Below are 14,903 nucleotides of genomic sequence, written 5' to 3'. Positions count from 1 at the left end.
TTCCTTCATGCTGAGCTGCAATCAGAGCCTCTGCCACTTCCACCCACTGCTTCTAGTTCTGCCCCCAGGGGACGAACAGAACAAGTCTAATTTGAGTGACACCTCCTGAAATGCTAGAAGACAGCCGTCCCCTCAGCCCTGCCAAATCTTCTCTTCTCCAGGCTAAAACCATCTCCAGTTCTTCCAGCTCCTCCTGGGGTCTCCAGGATCGTCACCTGCCTTGCTTGGTACACACTATCCCTCTCTCCACTCGGCCTAGGGTCTGGGGCTCATTTGGAACCTGCAGATCCCACTTCTAGAGTGTCTCTAAGGCTTTTACCGAGCACTTCCCTCACAAAAACCCTGAGGGTCGGGGTGGGAGGCTTATGGATTCCATGCTACAGATGGGGAAACTGAGGTTCTGATTGGGTAAGTGACTTGAGGGTGGAGAGTCAAGGCTGGAAGCCAGGCTGCTGACCCGGAGCTCTTCCTCTCCCTGCTGCCCCTGTTAAGACGGGATGTTGAGGTCAAAGAGCAGGCTGAGCTGCCCCCTCAGAGAATGTGGGGTGGAGGGTCTGTCTTCTCCTCTCTCGGCTCCGACTACTCCACGGCCCTCCTAAGACGGGCTCGGCAGCCTAGGCCCTCAGCCCATGTCACAAGTCCTAGACACCGAGGGCGCCTGACAAACAATCCTCGCCTCCCAGCTTCCTCTCGGGAAACTACGGCGCGCACTGGCAGTGGCCGTTACCCACAATGCTGCGGGCCACGCGCTTCTTTTCGGCACCCGACAGAGGACTGCTTTACGGCAGTTGCGCGCCCGGGTCGCGAGGTCACTTTCCACCTCTCGGCGCCCTCGGCCTCTTTTCCCCGCCTCCTCTGCCGTTCGGGATTGGTCAATGTGCCGCGAGGTCTGGTAGTGATTGGCTGGCGGCGACGTCAGCCCGCCTTGTTCCGTGAGGGGCGGCCTGGAGGGAATTCTGAGTCCCTTGAGCTACGGCGGCGGCGGCGGCGGAAGTGGCGGGAGCAGTCCCGGCTCTGTCCCCGCCCCGGCGCGGCCGGCACCATGGTGAGGGGAGACTGAGGGGGTCGGCACGGGGCGGTGGGGACCACTCTGAGACTCGGTCCCCGGCGCTGGCACGGGGAGGGCCGGGAGGGCGCTGGTCCTCTGTGAGCCCCGAGACAGGGGGTGGGGGGTGGAGGGGATCTCACGTGGGCCGGGGCTCGGCGAGACTCCTTAGCCTCCTTTTCGTCCTCTTCTTCTTACTCCTCCCTCGACTCATCCTCTCCATCATCCCCTTCTCATCCCCCTCCTCTCCATCCCCTCCTCATCCCTCCATCTCTCTCCTCATATCCCTTTTCCTCTTTTTACTCGCCCTCCTCTTCCTCCTCCTACCCCAACTCATCTCCATCCCCTCCTCATTCCTTCATTCTTCTCTTCATCCCCTTTCTCATGTGTCTTCTTATTCCTTTCATCTGTCCTCATCCCCCTCTTTTTCCTCTCCATTCTCTTTCCCCTCCTCATATCCCTTCTCCTCACCCCGTTCTCCTCATTCCCTTTTCCTCATCTCCCTCTTTCTCCCATTCCTTCTCATCCCCCTCTTCATCTGCTGTTTCATCCTTTCCTTCATCTCTCTCCTCCTAATCTTCCTCTACTCATTTTCCCCCATATCCCATTTCCTCATCCTTCTCATTCCTCTTTATCCCCGTACTCAGTAAACTCCAGTGGCTTCCTATCATCTCCAAAATTCTCTGCCTGGCATTCAAAGCCTTTAATCACCTAGCCTCCTTTTGTCTTTCCTGCCTCCTTATACCTTACTCCCTGCTGTGTATTCTTCATTCCGATGACACTGGCATCCTTACTGTCCTTAGCACAAGACACTCCATCTTTTAGGTCCCAGCATTTTCTCTCGATGTCTCTCCCTCTTCATCTCTGATGACTTCCTTTAAGTCCCAACTAAAATCCCATCTTCTTTATTTTTTTTTAATCCCATCTTCTGCAGGATGTCTTTCCCAATTCCTCTTAATTTTAGTGCCTTCTTTCTGTTAATTATTTCCTATTTATCTTGTATATAGTATTTTTGTACATATTTATTCATCATCTCCCCCATTACTTTGTGAGATCCTTGAGGGTGTGGGCTTTTGCCTTTTTTTCTATCCCCAGCACTTGGTACAGTGCCTGGCACATAGTGGACACTTGGTAAATGTTTCTGGACTGACTGATCCCCCTCTTCTTTCTTCTTCATCTTCCCTCATCCCTCCTTTCATTCTCCTCCTCTTCCCCTTCATCCTCCCCTTATCTGTTTTCCCTCATTCTCTCTCATACCTCCTCATTCTATTCATCCCCATCTCCCCAGTCCACCCCCCCATGCTATCTCTTTCTCTCCTCTTCATTCTCTTTTCCCTTTCTCATCTTCATCTCACATCCTCATCTCCCCCGACCCCTTATTTGTCTAAATCTTACCCCTACTCATAATCTCGTCATTTCTCTTCATTGTTCCCCTTGCCCCATTTTCCTCATCCCCTCATGAACTACTTATGTGACCTGGGCAAGTCACTTAACCATCTGAGCCCCAGTTTCTTTTTCTGTAAAATGATGGGTTAGGTTAGATTGCCTCTGATATTCCTTAGATCCTATAATCTTTCTTTCTCTTCAACTGTTCTTCTTAGCCCTCCTGCTTCCCCTGTCGTCTTAACTCTCATTTTCATACCTTCATTTTCTTTTTCATCCTCCTCATCCTGCCTCCATTCCTTTTTCATTTCTACTCATTATTTCTTCCTTCATTTCCCATTCCCCTTATTCTCCTCTCCAACTTCTCCCTTTTCTCTCCCTTCCCACTACTACTTCATGTCTTCTTACCACCACTATTTTTATCTCTTCTCTTTCCCTGTCTTTCATCTCTCCCCAACAGTTTTACTTCCCTCTCTCACCCAGCCCAGTCTCTTCCTCCTTCCACCCTGGGTTGGGGAAGGAAGGTAGGGTTCAGGAACTTGCATTATCAAGCAATTCTTTGATTTAAAAAAAAAAGAGTAGGGCTTCTTTACTCCCTCCCGTTTGAACTTCTGTAAGTTCTATCTCCCCTTATTTCTCTGTTCTTCCTGTGCTGGGCTTCCCTTGAGTTATATAGCAGCAAACATGTACACTTGGCCTTCCTAGAACTCATACAGGAAACCAACTGGGGAAGTGGACTTTGGCCCATTTTCCTGTTGAACAGTGGCCCACGCTCATCAATGGATGATCCTTTGGAGGGGGTTCCCCAGAACTCTTTTTCCTTTTCTTCAGAAAACCCTCAGATGCTTGTTCTAGTAACATACTAAAATTAGAAAGTCCATGGACTTCCTTCTCAGACATCCCCAAGGATAGCTTTGGACCAGAGATTGTCAGAACTGAAAAGGCTCTTAGAGATCATCTCCAGCCTTCTAATCTTACAGAGGAAGAAAGTGAAGCTGGTTGCCCAGAGCCACACATTAAAAAAGCTGCCAGGCCCAGACTGATGGCTCCTATTTCAATGCTGTTTACACTACTCAGTAACTTGGGTGAAAAATAAAATCCATAGTGCAAAGAGGTGTAAAATCTTGAATGTGGGAAAAGGTAACACTCCCTTGATGGCAAGGTCCATGTAGGGATTGGCTGCTTTGGGCAGGTATCCTGGGACTTTTAGGAAGAGGAAGAAGGTTCTCAGCTTTGTGGTGTCTGAGGAAAGGAAAGCAAAGCACATTTAAATTCCTAGCCTCCTGAACTACAGCAATAAGGGAGCTTTATTGGTATTGGCTTCTGTGTCATACAGATACAAATACAAGTGTGTAGCATTGTGAAAGTGGGCAGATTGGTGTCCAGGTGAAAACTCATTGTTTGAATCCAGGATCACTGCCTGTATCTCCACTATCTAATTTAAAAACCTTGTGTCACCTGGAAAATGGAGGGAAAGAACTTGGTGACCTTTAAGGGTCCAAGCCTCTAACCTTTTAGGAACTATGATTTCTATTGGAAGAAAGACAGGCTTGTGCTTTATCTGATGGAATTCTCAATTGTCTTTTGTTTGCTTTCTTAGCTGCCCTTATCCTTATTGAAGACAGCCCAGAATCACCCCATGGTGAGTAGGCAATGTGGCGGCCACTTGATAACCTTGAATCTCAGACACCAGGAGGCAAATATGAAGAGTAAGGGGAACTTAAACCCTACATGTGGGAAATCTTTCTGTTTTTATTCTTAATCTAGCAAAATATCCATGTTTTCTTTTCCTAAAAGTGTAAATCTTGAGATCTTTTGTTTTGACATCACCTTCATATCCAGTTCTATGCCTTCCCCTCTCCTAGCACATATATAGAATAACAAATGTTTGTGGAATTGGCTTGGCTCAGATCACACAGGTATTAAGATACAAAGCCAGGATTTGAACCTAGTTCCTCAGACTATAAATGGGCTGTTCTTGCCAGTATGCCTGGTTGCTTCTCTCCTGGATATGATACAAGCAAACCTTCTTACCTCCAGTGTCTCCCTTTTCCAATCTCTCCTGCGCACCAATGTCAAATTAATCTTCCAACCATATGTCCCAAAATCTTTAGTGCTTCCTTGTTTCCTACACAATTAAAACAAAGCTATCTGGCTTCTAAGTCCCTCCAGAAAGAAGCCTCATGCTTCCTCCTTCTGATCTTATTTAACTGGTAACCAAATCATACCTTCTACCCAGTTAGGTCAGTTTCTTCATTGTCCCAGGAATTAGGTATGTGCATTGCCACGTCTGTGCCTCATTAATATTGAGTGCCCTTATGTGAACTATCCTTTTTCCCATCCCCTGATGTTAAAATCTGAGCCTTTTTCTTTTTTTGTATCTTTTTGTATTTTTATTCTGAACTTAAGAAATAAAACAAGCATCTCCATAACAAAAGTAGAATAGAAGAGGATTGTCCATGAAACTGCAAATCTGTTATGTACAACTTGCTTTTACTTTTAAATATATAATAAAGTTATCCTGTAACTTTCTTTTTCCCCCCTCCCTCCACCACTCCCTACCCTAAAAATGGCTACCATTAGACACAAATATGCATATATATGTAAATCCATACTACACATACTTCTTTTTATCATTTTTTCCTCTGGGTGCAGATAGCATCTTCCTTCATAGTTACTTTGGTTGTTCTATAGTCAAAATGACTTGGTCCCTGGAAGTTGTTCTTAAAACCATATTGCTGTTACTGTATACAGCGTTCTCTTGGTTCTGCTCATTTTGCTGTTCATTATTTCATGCAAGTCTTTCTGTGTTTTTCTAAAATCATCGAGCTCATCATTCCTCGTGGCATAGTAGTATTCCATCACGATCACAGCTTGGTTGGCCATTCCCCAATTGATGGACATGCTCACAGTTTCCAGTTCTTTGTCACCACAAAGAGAGCTGCTATAAATATTTTAGAACATATGGGTTGTTTTCCTTAAACATCTTGGGAAACAGACCTAATTGTGGTATTGCTGGGTCAAAGGGTATAGGCAGTTTTATAACTCTTTGGGCATAATTCTAAATTACTCCAAAATGGTTGGCCAGTTCACAGTTCTACCAGTAGTGAATTAGTATTCCAATTTTTCCACATCTCCTCCAACATTTGTCGTTTTCCTCTTCTATCATTTTAGCCAATCTGATAGGTGTAAAATGTTATCTCAAGGTTGTTTTAATTTGCATTTCTCTGATCAACAATGATTTAGAGCATTTTTTCATGTGACTCTAAATTGTTTTGATTTCTTCATCAGAAAATTACCTGTTCATATCTTTTGACCATTTTTCAATTGGAGAATGACTTATATTCTTACGGATTTTTTAAAGTTTTTATATATTTGATGTATGAGACCTTTATCTGAGAAACTGTCTATATAGTTTTTTTTCCCCCCAATTTTCTGCTTTCCTTCTGATCTTGGCTACATTGGTTTTACTTATACAAATCCTTTTTAATTTAATGTAACTGAAATTCTCCATTTTACACCTCACAATGCTCTCTATCTCATTTATTCATTAATTGTTTGTGTATCCATAAGTCTTATAAGTAATATGTTTCATGTTCTTCAGATTTTCTTGTGACATTTCCCTTTATATCTAGGTTATGTGTCCATCTTGACCTTATCTTGGTAAATGGTGTAAGATCTTGGTCTAACCTCAGTTTCTGCCAGACTGCTTTCCAGCTTTCCCAACAATTTTTACCAAATAATGAATTCTTATCCCCAAAACTTAAGTCTTTACCCGTGCCAAACACAAGGTTACTATAGAGATTTACTGCTGTAGGTTGTATGTCTATTCCACTGATCTACCTTTTTATTCCTTAGTCAGTACCAGATAGTTTTGATAATTACCGCCTTATAATATAGTTTAAGATCTGGTACTGCTAAATCTCCTTTTACATTTTTTTCATTCATTCATTTGATGTTCTTGACCTTTTGTTCTTCCAAATAAATTTTGTTGTATTTTCTAACTCGGTTAAAATAGTTTTTTGGTATTTTAATTGGGATGGCATTGAATGTATAAATTAGTTTAGGTAAAATTGTCATTTTTATTATATTGACCCTACCTATCCATGGAATATTCCTCCAGTTATTTAAATCTAATTTTATTTGTATAAAAATTTTTTATAATTTTGTTCATATACTTCCTGTGTTTGTTTTGTCAGGTGTATTCCCAGGTATTTTATACTGATTAGAATGATTTTAAATGGGATATCTCTTATTATCTCTTCTTGCAGAGTTTTGTTGGTTATATATAGGAATGCTGATGATTTATGTGGGTTTAGAGCCATTTTCTTAAAAAATGGCCCAGGTTTAAGCCTGCCTCTTTCATGAGTATTCCAATTCTCATTGACTCCTCCCCCTTCCTCTCCTATGAAACAGAACTTAGAATCATTAACGCTTAATTATGTGCTATTTTAGAGTTTTTCTATATAGTTGCTCAATTTAATTTCTTGAAGGCAGAAATAATGTTCTTAGCATATAATAGACATAAAGTAAATACTTGGTAAGATTAGCTAATGTATGGATTGAATTTTATTGTTTTTCTAGTTGGTAGAACTAAAAAATGGTGAAACCTACAATGGGCACCTTGTGAGCTGTGATAACTGGATGAACATCAATTTGAGAGAGGTCATCTGTACATCCAGGGTAAGTGTGCCTTTGCAGAGTACGTTGTCTGGTAGCCTGTGCCCCAGCCGATTTCATAGGAACTCACTGGATTTTAATCAGGAAGGGACCTTAGAGGTCATCTGGGCCAACCTCTTTATTTTACAAATCTGGAAACAGACACAGAAAGGGAGAGTCACAGAGGGAGCAGTCATTTCGTAAGTACCCTGAATGTTCAAGGAACTGTGCTAGGAAGTGGGATACAAAGACAGAAGTAAAGCAGGCCTTGCTCTCAGGGAGCTTGTGCTCTTGAACTGGAATGCTAAGATGCAATTCAAGCCCAGGTCCTCCGTCTGCAAGGCCAGTGTTGTTTCTACTGGACCATATTTTCTTTAACCCCAAAAACACAACTAACAAAAATTTATTTTCTCCCTTCTATCCTACCCTACCCCAACAAGAAGAAAAGAAAAATGAAACTTTTTTAAGCAAAAATGCACGATTTCCTCATTGGCCTTGTAAAATGTGTGTCTTAGTCTGCATCTTGAATCCCAATACCTCTGTCAGTAATTGCTAGTAGGGTTCATCGTTGGTGCTGTTGGTAATTTCTTAAAACACAATAGTATTCTGTTACATTTATATACTATAGTTTGTTGAGCTGTCCCTCAGTTGGTGGGCACTCCCTTCATCTTGGTCCTTTGCTGCTACAAATAATATGTTTAAACCTCTGGGTCCTTTTCCTCTTTCTTTGGTCTCTTTGGGGCAGGCCTAGTTATGGTGTCACTGGGTCAAAGGGTAGGCACAGTTTAGTGACTGTGGGGGAATAGTTCTAAATTGCTTTCCAGAATGGTTGGACCAGTTCCCAGCTGTGCCAACAGTGCATTAGTGTCCAGTACCTGTTTTCTTGCAACCCCTCCAACATTTATCATTTTCCTTTTTTTTTTGCCATCTTTGTCAGTCTGATGGGTGTGAATTGGAACCTCAGAGTTGCTTTAGTTTGCATTTCTCTAATTGATAGTGATTTGGAGCATTTTTTCACTTGGACTTCTTCCTTTGAAAACTGCCTGTTCCTATCCTTCCTCACAGTGGCTTTTTTTCTAGGAAACTTTAGTTGGCAAATATATTTTGTTCACCTGTGTATGCACACATACTGGGGCACTGGACAGCATCACTTGCTCTTATTACTGCTGCTGCTGTTAATAATGAGAACTAGGATTTCTAAAATGCTTTATGGTTTTCAAAACACTGTCTTCCTAAGCCCCCCTGTGAGGTTGATAGTGGATTGCTATCTTGATTTTACAAAGGAGGAAACTGAGACTTAGGAAAGTGACGGATGTTGGCAGGGCACCACTGTGAGCGCTGGGCTTCTACCTTCAAAGCTGGGTGCATTTTGCGACAGACAGAGGAGACCGTTGATTTTAAAGGACATTCCATCTTCCTTCATCTTTCTTCCCTGCTACCATCCCCATATTGTGACTTGCTGATATTAATATTTTTTTCGCCCTCACTCATCAAGACTGCCTCTAAGGGACATTTTGACTTGTTAGTTTCAATGAAGAGGAGTTTAACTTTGGAAGGATCATGGGATAGTAGAATTGAAGGGGAAAGAAGGCAATAAGCATTTATATAATACCTCTTTGATACCAGGCACTGTGCTAAGCATTTTACACATATCTCATTTAATCCTCACAACAATCCTTTGAGGTGGGAGCTGTTATTGCCTCCATTTTACAGCAAACTGAGGCAGACAGAGGTGAAGTGACTTGTCTAGGGTCACATGGCTAAGATGTGTCTGAGACTGAATTTGAACTCAGGTCTTCATGACTCCAGATCCTGCCTTCTGTGAACTACTTTGACACTGAGATGCTGGTACCAGCTGGTTGTAGTTTAAGTTTAGTTGGTTTTTTTTTTTAACTTTGATTTTTGTAATCCAAAGTCTCTCAAAAGACCTAAATCCTAGTAGCTCTGCTAGACTCCCTGTGTGACCTCAGGCAGATTGCTTCCCTGCTGTGGGCTGCTAGTTTCCTTATCTGTAAAAGGAAGCTCTTGGCCAAGGTCAGGGTTTGATATCTTTTTGTGTCATGTACCCCTTTGGCAATCTGGGGAAGCTCGTGGATCCCTGCTCAGAATAATGCTTTTAAATGTATAAAAATATGTAGGATTACAGAGGAAACCAAGTATAGTGAAGTACGGTTATCAAAAAAATTTTTATAGTTCACAGGCTGCAGGTTAAGAAACCCTGGACTGGGTCATCTCCAAAGTCCGTCTCAGTTCTAATGCTGTTTGTTTTTTAATGGAGTTGGAAAATACCAGCTGGAGATGAGGGAGGGGTAACAGTTATTGAACAAAGCCCAGCAATGGCCACTAGATGGTGCAAAGAACAGCATTGGAAGTCGAACACACTTTGCTGGCACCAAAGAGAAGATTAGTTTGTTTATTCCTTAGCAGAGAACTGAAAGAAGGAAGTACAGAGACAAGACAACCTTCCTTGTACGCTAAGCTAAATGCCACCCAGGATGGTCCAAAACCAAACACTCTTTTGGGAAAGTTGACTTAAATTTAGCAAGATTTCTCCCCGTCCTGTGTCTCTGTAGAAAATGAGAAGCTCCCTCCTAATGGCAGTGCCAAAAATAGGCATTACTTCTATCCATCTAGCATAGGTTCATGAAGATGCCAGAGGTTTCATCTGTAGTGCTCAAATTCTCTCTTAGATTGGTTTTGGAGTTCATTGAAATATCTTCTACACTTAACAAACAGAACTTTAAAGCTTAGAAATCATCTAGTCCCAATCCCATCACTTTACAGATGGGGAAATGGAAGCCCAGGAAGGGAGATGACTTTCCCCTCACTGTACAGTGAGTTAGTAACTGAAGCCAGATTAGAGCTGACACCTCTTCCAGCTGAACTGGGCCGTTTTCCTTTGTCCAAGCTGTAGCCAAATAATTGGGAGATGTAGAGCTGAAAGGGCCCCAGAACATGGAATATCAGAGCTGGGGAGGCCCTGACAACATGGAAGGTCCAGAATACATTTCTGATTAATTGAATTTCAGATTAGAAAGGGAAAGGGGCAAAGTGCAGGTAATAGTAGTAGTGGTAATAGTAACAATATTCATTCATATAGTGTTTTAAGGTTTGCAGAGCGTTTTACAAATATTGTCAGAACAGCTCTTTAAGGTAGGTGCTATTATTATTTTCAGTTTTACAGTTGAGGAAACTGAAGCTAAGAGAGGTTAAGTGATTTTTCCAGGGTCCCACAGCTAGTTAAATCTCTGAAGCTGGATTTAAAGTCACGTCTTCCTGACTCCAAGTCCAGAGCTCCATCTGCTGCGCCACCCAGCTGCCTCTGTAAAGGGCAGAAGAAAGCAGAGGTTAAAATTCTTTGACCAGTTTAAATAAACTCTCTAGTGAAATAGTTTTCTACTGAGAGTAACAGGAGACCATGGTTTGAATCCTGGCTCTGATACTTAGTGGCCGGCCACGTGACCCAAAGATGCTTCTCCTCTTAGTCTCCAATGAGAATAATGATACCTTTAGAGCCAGTTTCATAGTTGGGAGGATCAAATGAGATAATATATATGAAATGCCTAGCAAATCTTAGAGCAATTTAGAACTGTTATTAGAATTCATAATGTCAGAGTTGGCAAAACTTTTAACCTTAGAACACAGATTCTGGGCGCCGAAGGGGTGATGTCCAAAACCCTCCCTAAGCTAGATAGGGTCAGAATGCAGGACCAGGACTAGAGTCAGAACCCTGATTCCTGGCCTCACACTGCTGCTTGGTCTTGGGCATTTTTAATTTCGTTTATCTTGTATTTACTGGGTTGTCGGTTATGTGACTAACACTGTCCTAAGTACTGCAGGGAGAAAAAAGAAAGATTAGATGTAATCGCTGCCTTCAAGGGGCTCTCAGACTTGGGGGAGGAGGGGGAGGAAACAAGACAAGTAAAATGACGAGAGAACAGTACAGAGTGCTTCGTGATGATGTGTTAGATTGGGTGGAACGCCTCCCAAGGAGGGGAAGGAACTTTGGGTTGGAAGGGGAGTAATGGAGTCGCAGAATCTTAGGAGATCATTGGGTCTGGACTTCTCATTTTGCAGATGAGAAAAATAGCCCTTACCTTCTTTGGGCCTCAGTTTCTCCACCTGTAAAATGAGAGGGTTGGGCAAGGTGCTCTCCAGCCCTCCTGACAAAAGAGATGATTGTGGGCTGCAGTGTTTGGGAAATGCCTCCTGGAAGGGCTTTGGGGTGGCCAAGTAGAAAGGAAAGGGCTTTTGAGGAGGTAAAAGAGAAAAGAACAGCTTGGACTCAGAGTTCATAGGTCATGGGATCTGCTCCCTAGATTTCTGCATGTTGTTTTTGATGTGAATAGCACCCCCCCCAAATAAATAAATAAAATCAGAGACCCTCCCTGAGCCTGCAGAGGAAGGAGGGATGGAGGGAGGGAGCAGCTGCTCTGTGGCAGACAGGGAGATCCCTGGCTCTTGCTGCCCTCCAGCCTGAAAACATTGATATTTCCTCCCCAGGATGGTGATAAGTTCTGGCGAATGCCTGAGTGTTACATCCGAGGCAGCACCATTAAATACTTGCGGATTCCTGATGAGATTATTGACATGGTAAAAGAAGAGGTGGTGTCCAAGGGCAGGGGCCGAGGTGGCGTGCAGCAGCAGAAGCAGCAGAAGGGGCGTGGTGCAGGTGGAGCTGGCCGAGGTGAGTTCAGCGATGACCATTAATTTCACATTGGGCAGTAAAGTTGGGCTCTTATTCAAAGTTAACCTTGAGCTCTGGAGCCTTTAGAAAAGAGGGTAGCAGCAGTGAATGTAGTGTTCTCCACCTTCTAACTCTGCACTGACATCCTCACCTGAGGCTATCATTTTAGTCAGTAGAGCCCACGTACTGCCTGTTTCTAAAGGGGTCTGAGTTTCTGCCTAGTCCAGAAAGCCATTTGTAAGGAAGGCTCTGGCTCTGGGGAGTTTTGGGGGAACTTTGCTCTTCCAAAAAGCCCTGTCAGGATTTACTTGTAAATAAACTGAGAACAAAAGTTATTGACTGAAGCCCAGGCTGAAAACACAGAATGTCAGAACTGGGAGAGACCTTAGAACATAGAATGTCAGAGGGGAAAGAGATTTAGAATAAAGAGTATCAGAGCTGGGAGGGAATTTAGAACCTAAAACTTTAGAGCAGGGAGAGACATTAGGATACAGAAAACCAGATGAGAGGGACTACTCCTCTCTTACAATATCCCCAATGAGGGATCTAGGCTCTGCTTCAACCCCTCCAGTATTGGGGAGCTCATCAGCTCGTGTATCAGCCCACTCCATTTTCTGACAGCTCTCATTGTTAGGACATTCTTCCTGAGATTAAGTTTAAATCTTCTTTGTGTCGTGGTGAGGCCACGTGATGAGAAGAGCTAGGCCTGCGATGTGCCACCTCCTAGTCTAATATTTACAGCTTCCTTAGCAAAGTTCTATTATGTTACTTCCCTCGCCCTTGCGCCCCTACTCCCCTACTCCAGGGGTTTATTTCTCTCACCATAATACTATGAATTAATTCGATTATTGAATTCCCTTGGACAGTATTATGGGCTATCAGGAAAGCATGTCAAGAATCTTTACCGTTTTATAGCTAACTAAATGCCTGGACAAAGGCTAAGCTAGTCTCACCTTTCCTGCTTACCCAGTCTGCTAGCTAGGAGGGTCTGCCCCAGAAGGGTGGAACAACCATCCTTTGAAACTCTTAAGCTTCTGGGGTGTTGAGCTCCAGCATTCAGTCTCGTACCGAGCTCTCCCATGGCCACCCCATCAGACAGTAATCATGGACCATGAACTCTCTGGACACACTGCTCTACTATAGGCATTCGAAAAAGAGAAATCCAGTTGTCATTCATTCACCAGCTATAGATTAAATGCCTGTTGTGCATAATATCCCATGTTCAGTATTCCATCACTTTCAGAAAACATGACTTTGTGAGTTGCTGGAGTCTTTTTCTGATTTGTGGGGATGAGGGCAATAAGAAGTCCACGAAACTCGGACCAAATTGAGTTTCCAGTCGGCAATCAGTAGAGGTCTAATTGTGACATTCTGTGAGAGCTGCTTCCTCCAGCCCTTTTGTGATTAACAAGCAGACTCTTCTTCCTCTGCTTCTCACGGGGCAGCTAAAATAATCCGACCAAGGTGAATGTGCCTGAACAGGTCAAGACTTCCCAGCAGGAATGTGGGCTGAATCTGTCCGGCTGCCTTGGCAGCAGCCTTTTCTGCATGTGGGCTTGAATGTAGCTGTGTACCCAGGGGTGCTGAGTACCTTGTGTTCCGGGAAAACACAGCCAGCTACAGAACAGTACGAAGAGAAACTGCCAGCTGACTTTGGTTCTTAGGATCTTTGTGCTCCCACAGGTGTGTTTGGAGGTCGAGGCCGAGGGGGGATTCCTGGCAGCGGAAGAGGACAGCAGGAGAAAAAGCCGGGCCGGCAGGCTGGGAAGCAGTGAAGGTGTGGCCGTGGCCAGGCCTTGCCAGAGACTTTGACTGGAAGACCCGTTTGCTGCTGCCTTGTACTTGGCCTTGTGATGTGGTGTCCTATTTCTAATTTTCAGTTGATTAATCTGTTTTTAAAAAAAAGAAAGTTGGGGGCTGGGCAGGTGTTAGGAAAGAATCCCATGAATTGTGTCTTTTGTAATCCTTTGAAATCCTCTTCTTTAGGTAAAGTTAGAGTAGTCATCACCTCACTTGTTTAGCCACCATTCTAGAGTTAGAAATATGAGGGGGCTTTTCAGTTTTTTGACATCCTTGGTTCCTGGGACTTGATTCCTTAGAAAAGTCCAATGTTATTTCATTTGGAAGATTCTGAACTCTTTTTTTTTTTTTTTAAGCATAGCTGAACATGGTGGTCTTAGTTCCTGTTTGAAGGGTGTTTCGGGCATTTCCAGAGAGATTTTCTTGTGCTGCCACCTGTCTGGTGATGTTTGCTTTAAGATTTGGGCATTTCTGACACATGGCAGGTTTTTTCCTTCAAAGTTACAGGCCCTGAAACTGTCAGGGAGGTGTTTCCTTTAAGTCTGTTCCCCAACCTTGCTGCTTCTTCTTCTTTTTTTTTTTTTTTAAACTAAAAATAGAGGTTGGAACTTGTTTCACAGAATAATTATTGGAGTTGTTTTCCCTTCTCCCAGTGTTTGTTTTGGGGAAACCACTTTAGTTTGTGTGATTGAAATAAAAATAAAACAACCATAAGCTGAAAATTAATAATTCTTTTCTACATGCTCAGCAGATGAGCATGTGATTTCTTCATTCTCAGGCTGCCATGGAGCATATTTTCACTCTCCCTCCTCAGGAAAGACGGTGGCTTTGGGTATTGCACTGTATGCTTTCTTTGTGGCACCAGAGCTGTCCCACTGGCAAACCTCCTATCTCCTGGTTCTCTGACACATGTGTCCCTTTCAGAAGTTAATCTAGTATACAGAAACACTTGTTACTTCACAAAACTTTTTAAACTTCCAGATTCTGGGGGTAGAAATAAAAGATTTATGTCTTTCTATTTCACTGGTTTGAAATTCTAACATCATCTTGCACATTCATTTCATTTTCTGGGGGGAAAAAATTCTCACCTTCCTTTCCCCTCCTTTCCACTTCTGCGGAGATATTTCATGTATCGAGATTGCAGCCAGGATTTCACTTTGAAGTGATTCTCTGAAATATGCGTGGAGGATCTTTGGAGACATCTGAAATATGAGCAGGCTTGAGTCCTTTGGATGCACCTTTTAAAGTGTGTGGCAGGGGAATCTGTACTGTTTGTATTTGCTATCCTGGGTCTCTTACAGTCACTATTTCCTATTCTGGGAAAACCTC

At 43.3% G+C, this 14,903-nt stretch overlaps 1 protein-coding gene across 2 annotated transcripts; it reads left to right on the top strand.

Annotated features, from left to right (window-relative positions):
• Nucleotides 1-984: 984 nt before the first annotated feature.
• Nucleotides 985-14,597, top strand: LSM4 (LSM4 homolog, U6 small nuclear RNA and mRNA degradation associated). Of its 2 annotated transcripts, XM_027853283.1 has the most exons (5): nt 987-1,045; nt 4,029-4,070; nt 7,013-7,111; nt 11,591-11,774; nt 13,458-14,597. In XM_027853283.1, exons 1-5 carry the CDS (start codon nt 1,043-1,045, stop codon nt 13,547-13,549), a joined length of 420 nt encoding a protein of 139 aa, XP_027709084.1. In that variant the 5' UTR covers nt 987-1,042; the 3' UTR covers nt 13,550-14,597. The 2 variants fall into 2 exon arrangements, with proteins under 2 accessions (XP_027709085.1, XP_027709084.1); XM_027853284.1 differs by lacking the exon at nt 4,029-4,070 and having other exon boundaries at nt 985-1,045.
• The last annotated feature ends 306 nt before the right edge of the window (nt 14,598-14,903 follow it).

The sequence above is a fragment of the Vombatus ursinus genome, unplaced genomic scaffold (assembly GCF_900497805.2).
Source record: "Vombatus ursinus unplaced genomic scaffold, bare-nosed wombat genome assembly UNPS02009918.1, whole genome shotgun sequence".
In the NCBI taxonomy this organism is placed as follows: Eukaryota; Metazoa; Chordata; class Mammalia; order Diprotodontia; family Vombatidae; genus Vombatus; species Vombatus ursinus.
The sequence above is the reverse complement of the archived record's forward strand: the minus strand, read 5'-3'. Positions and strand labels throughout refer to the sequence as shown.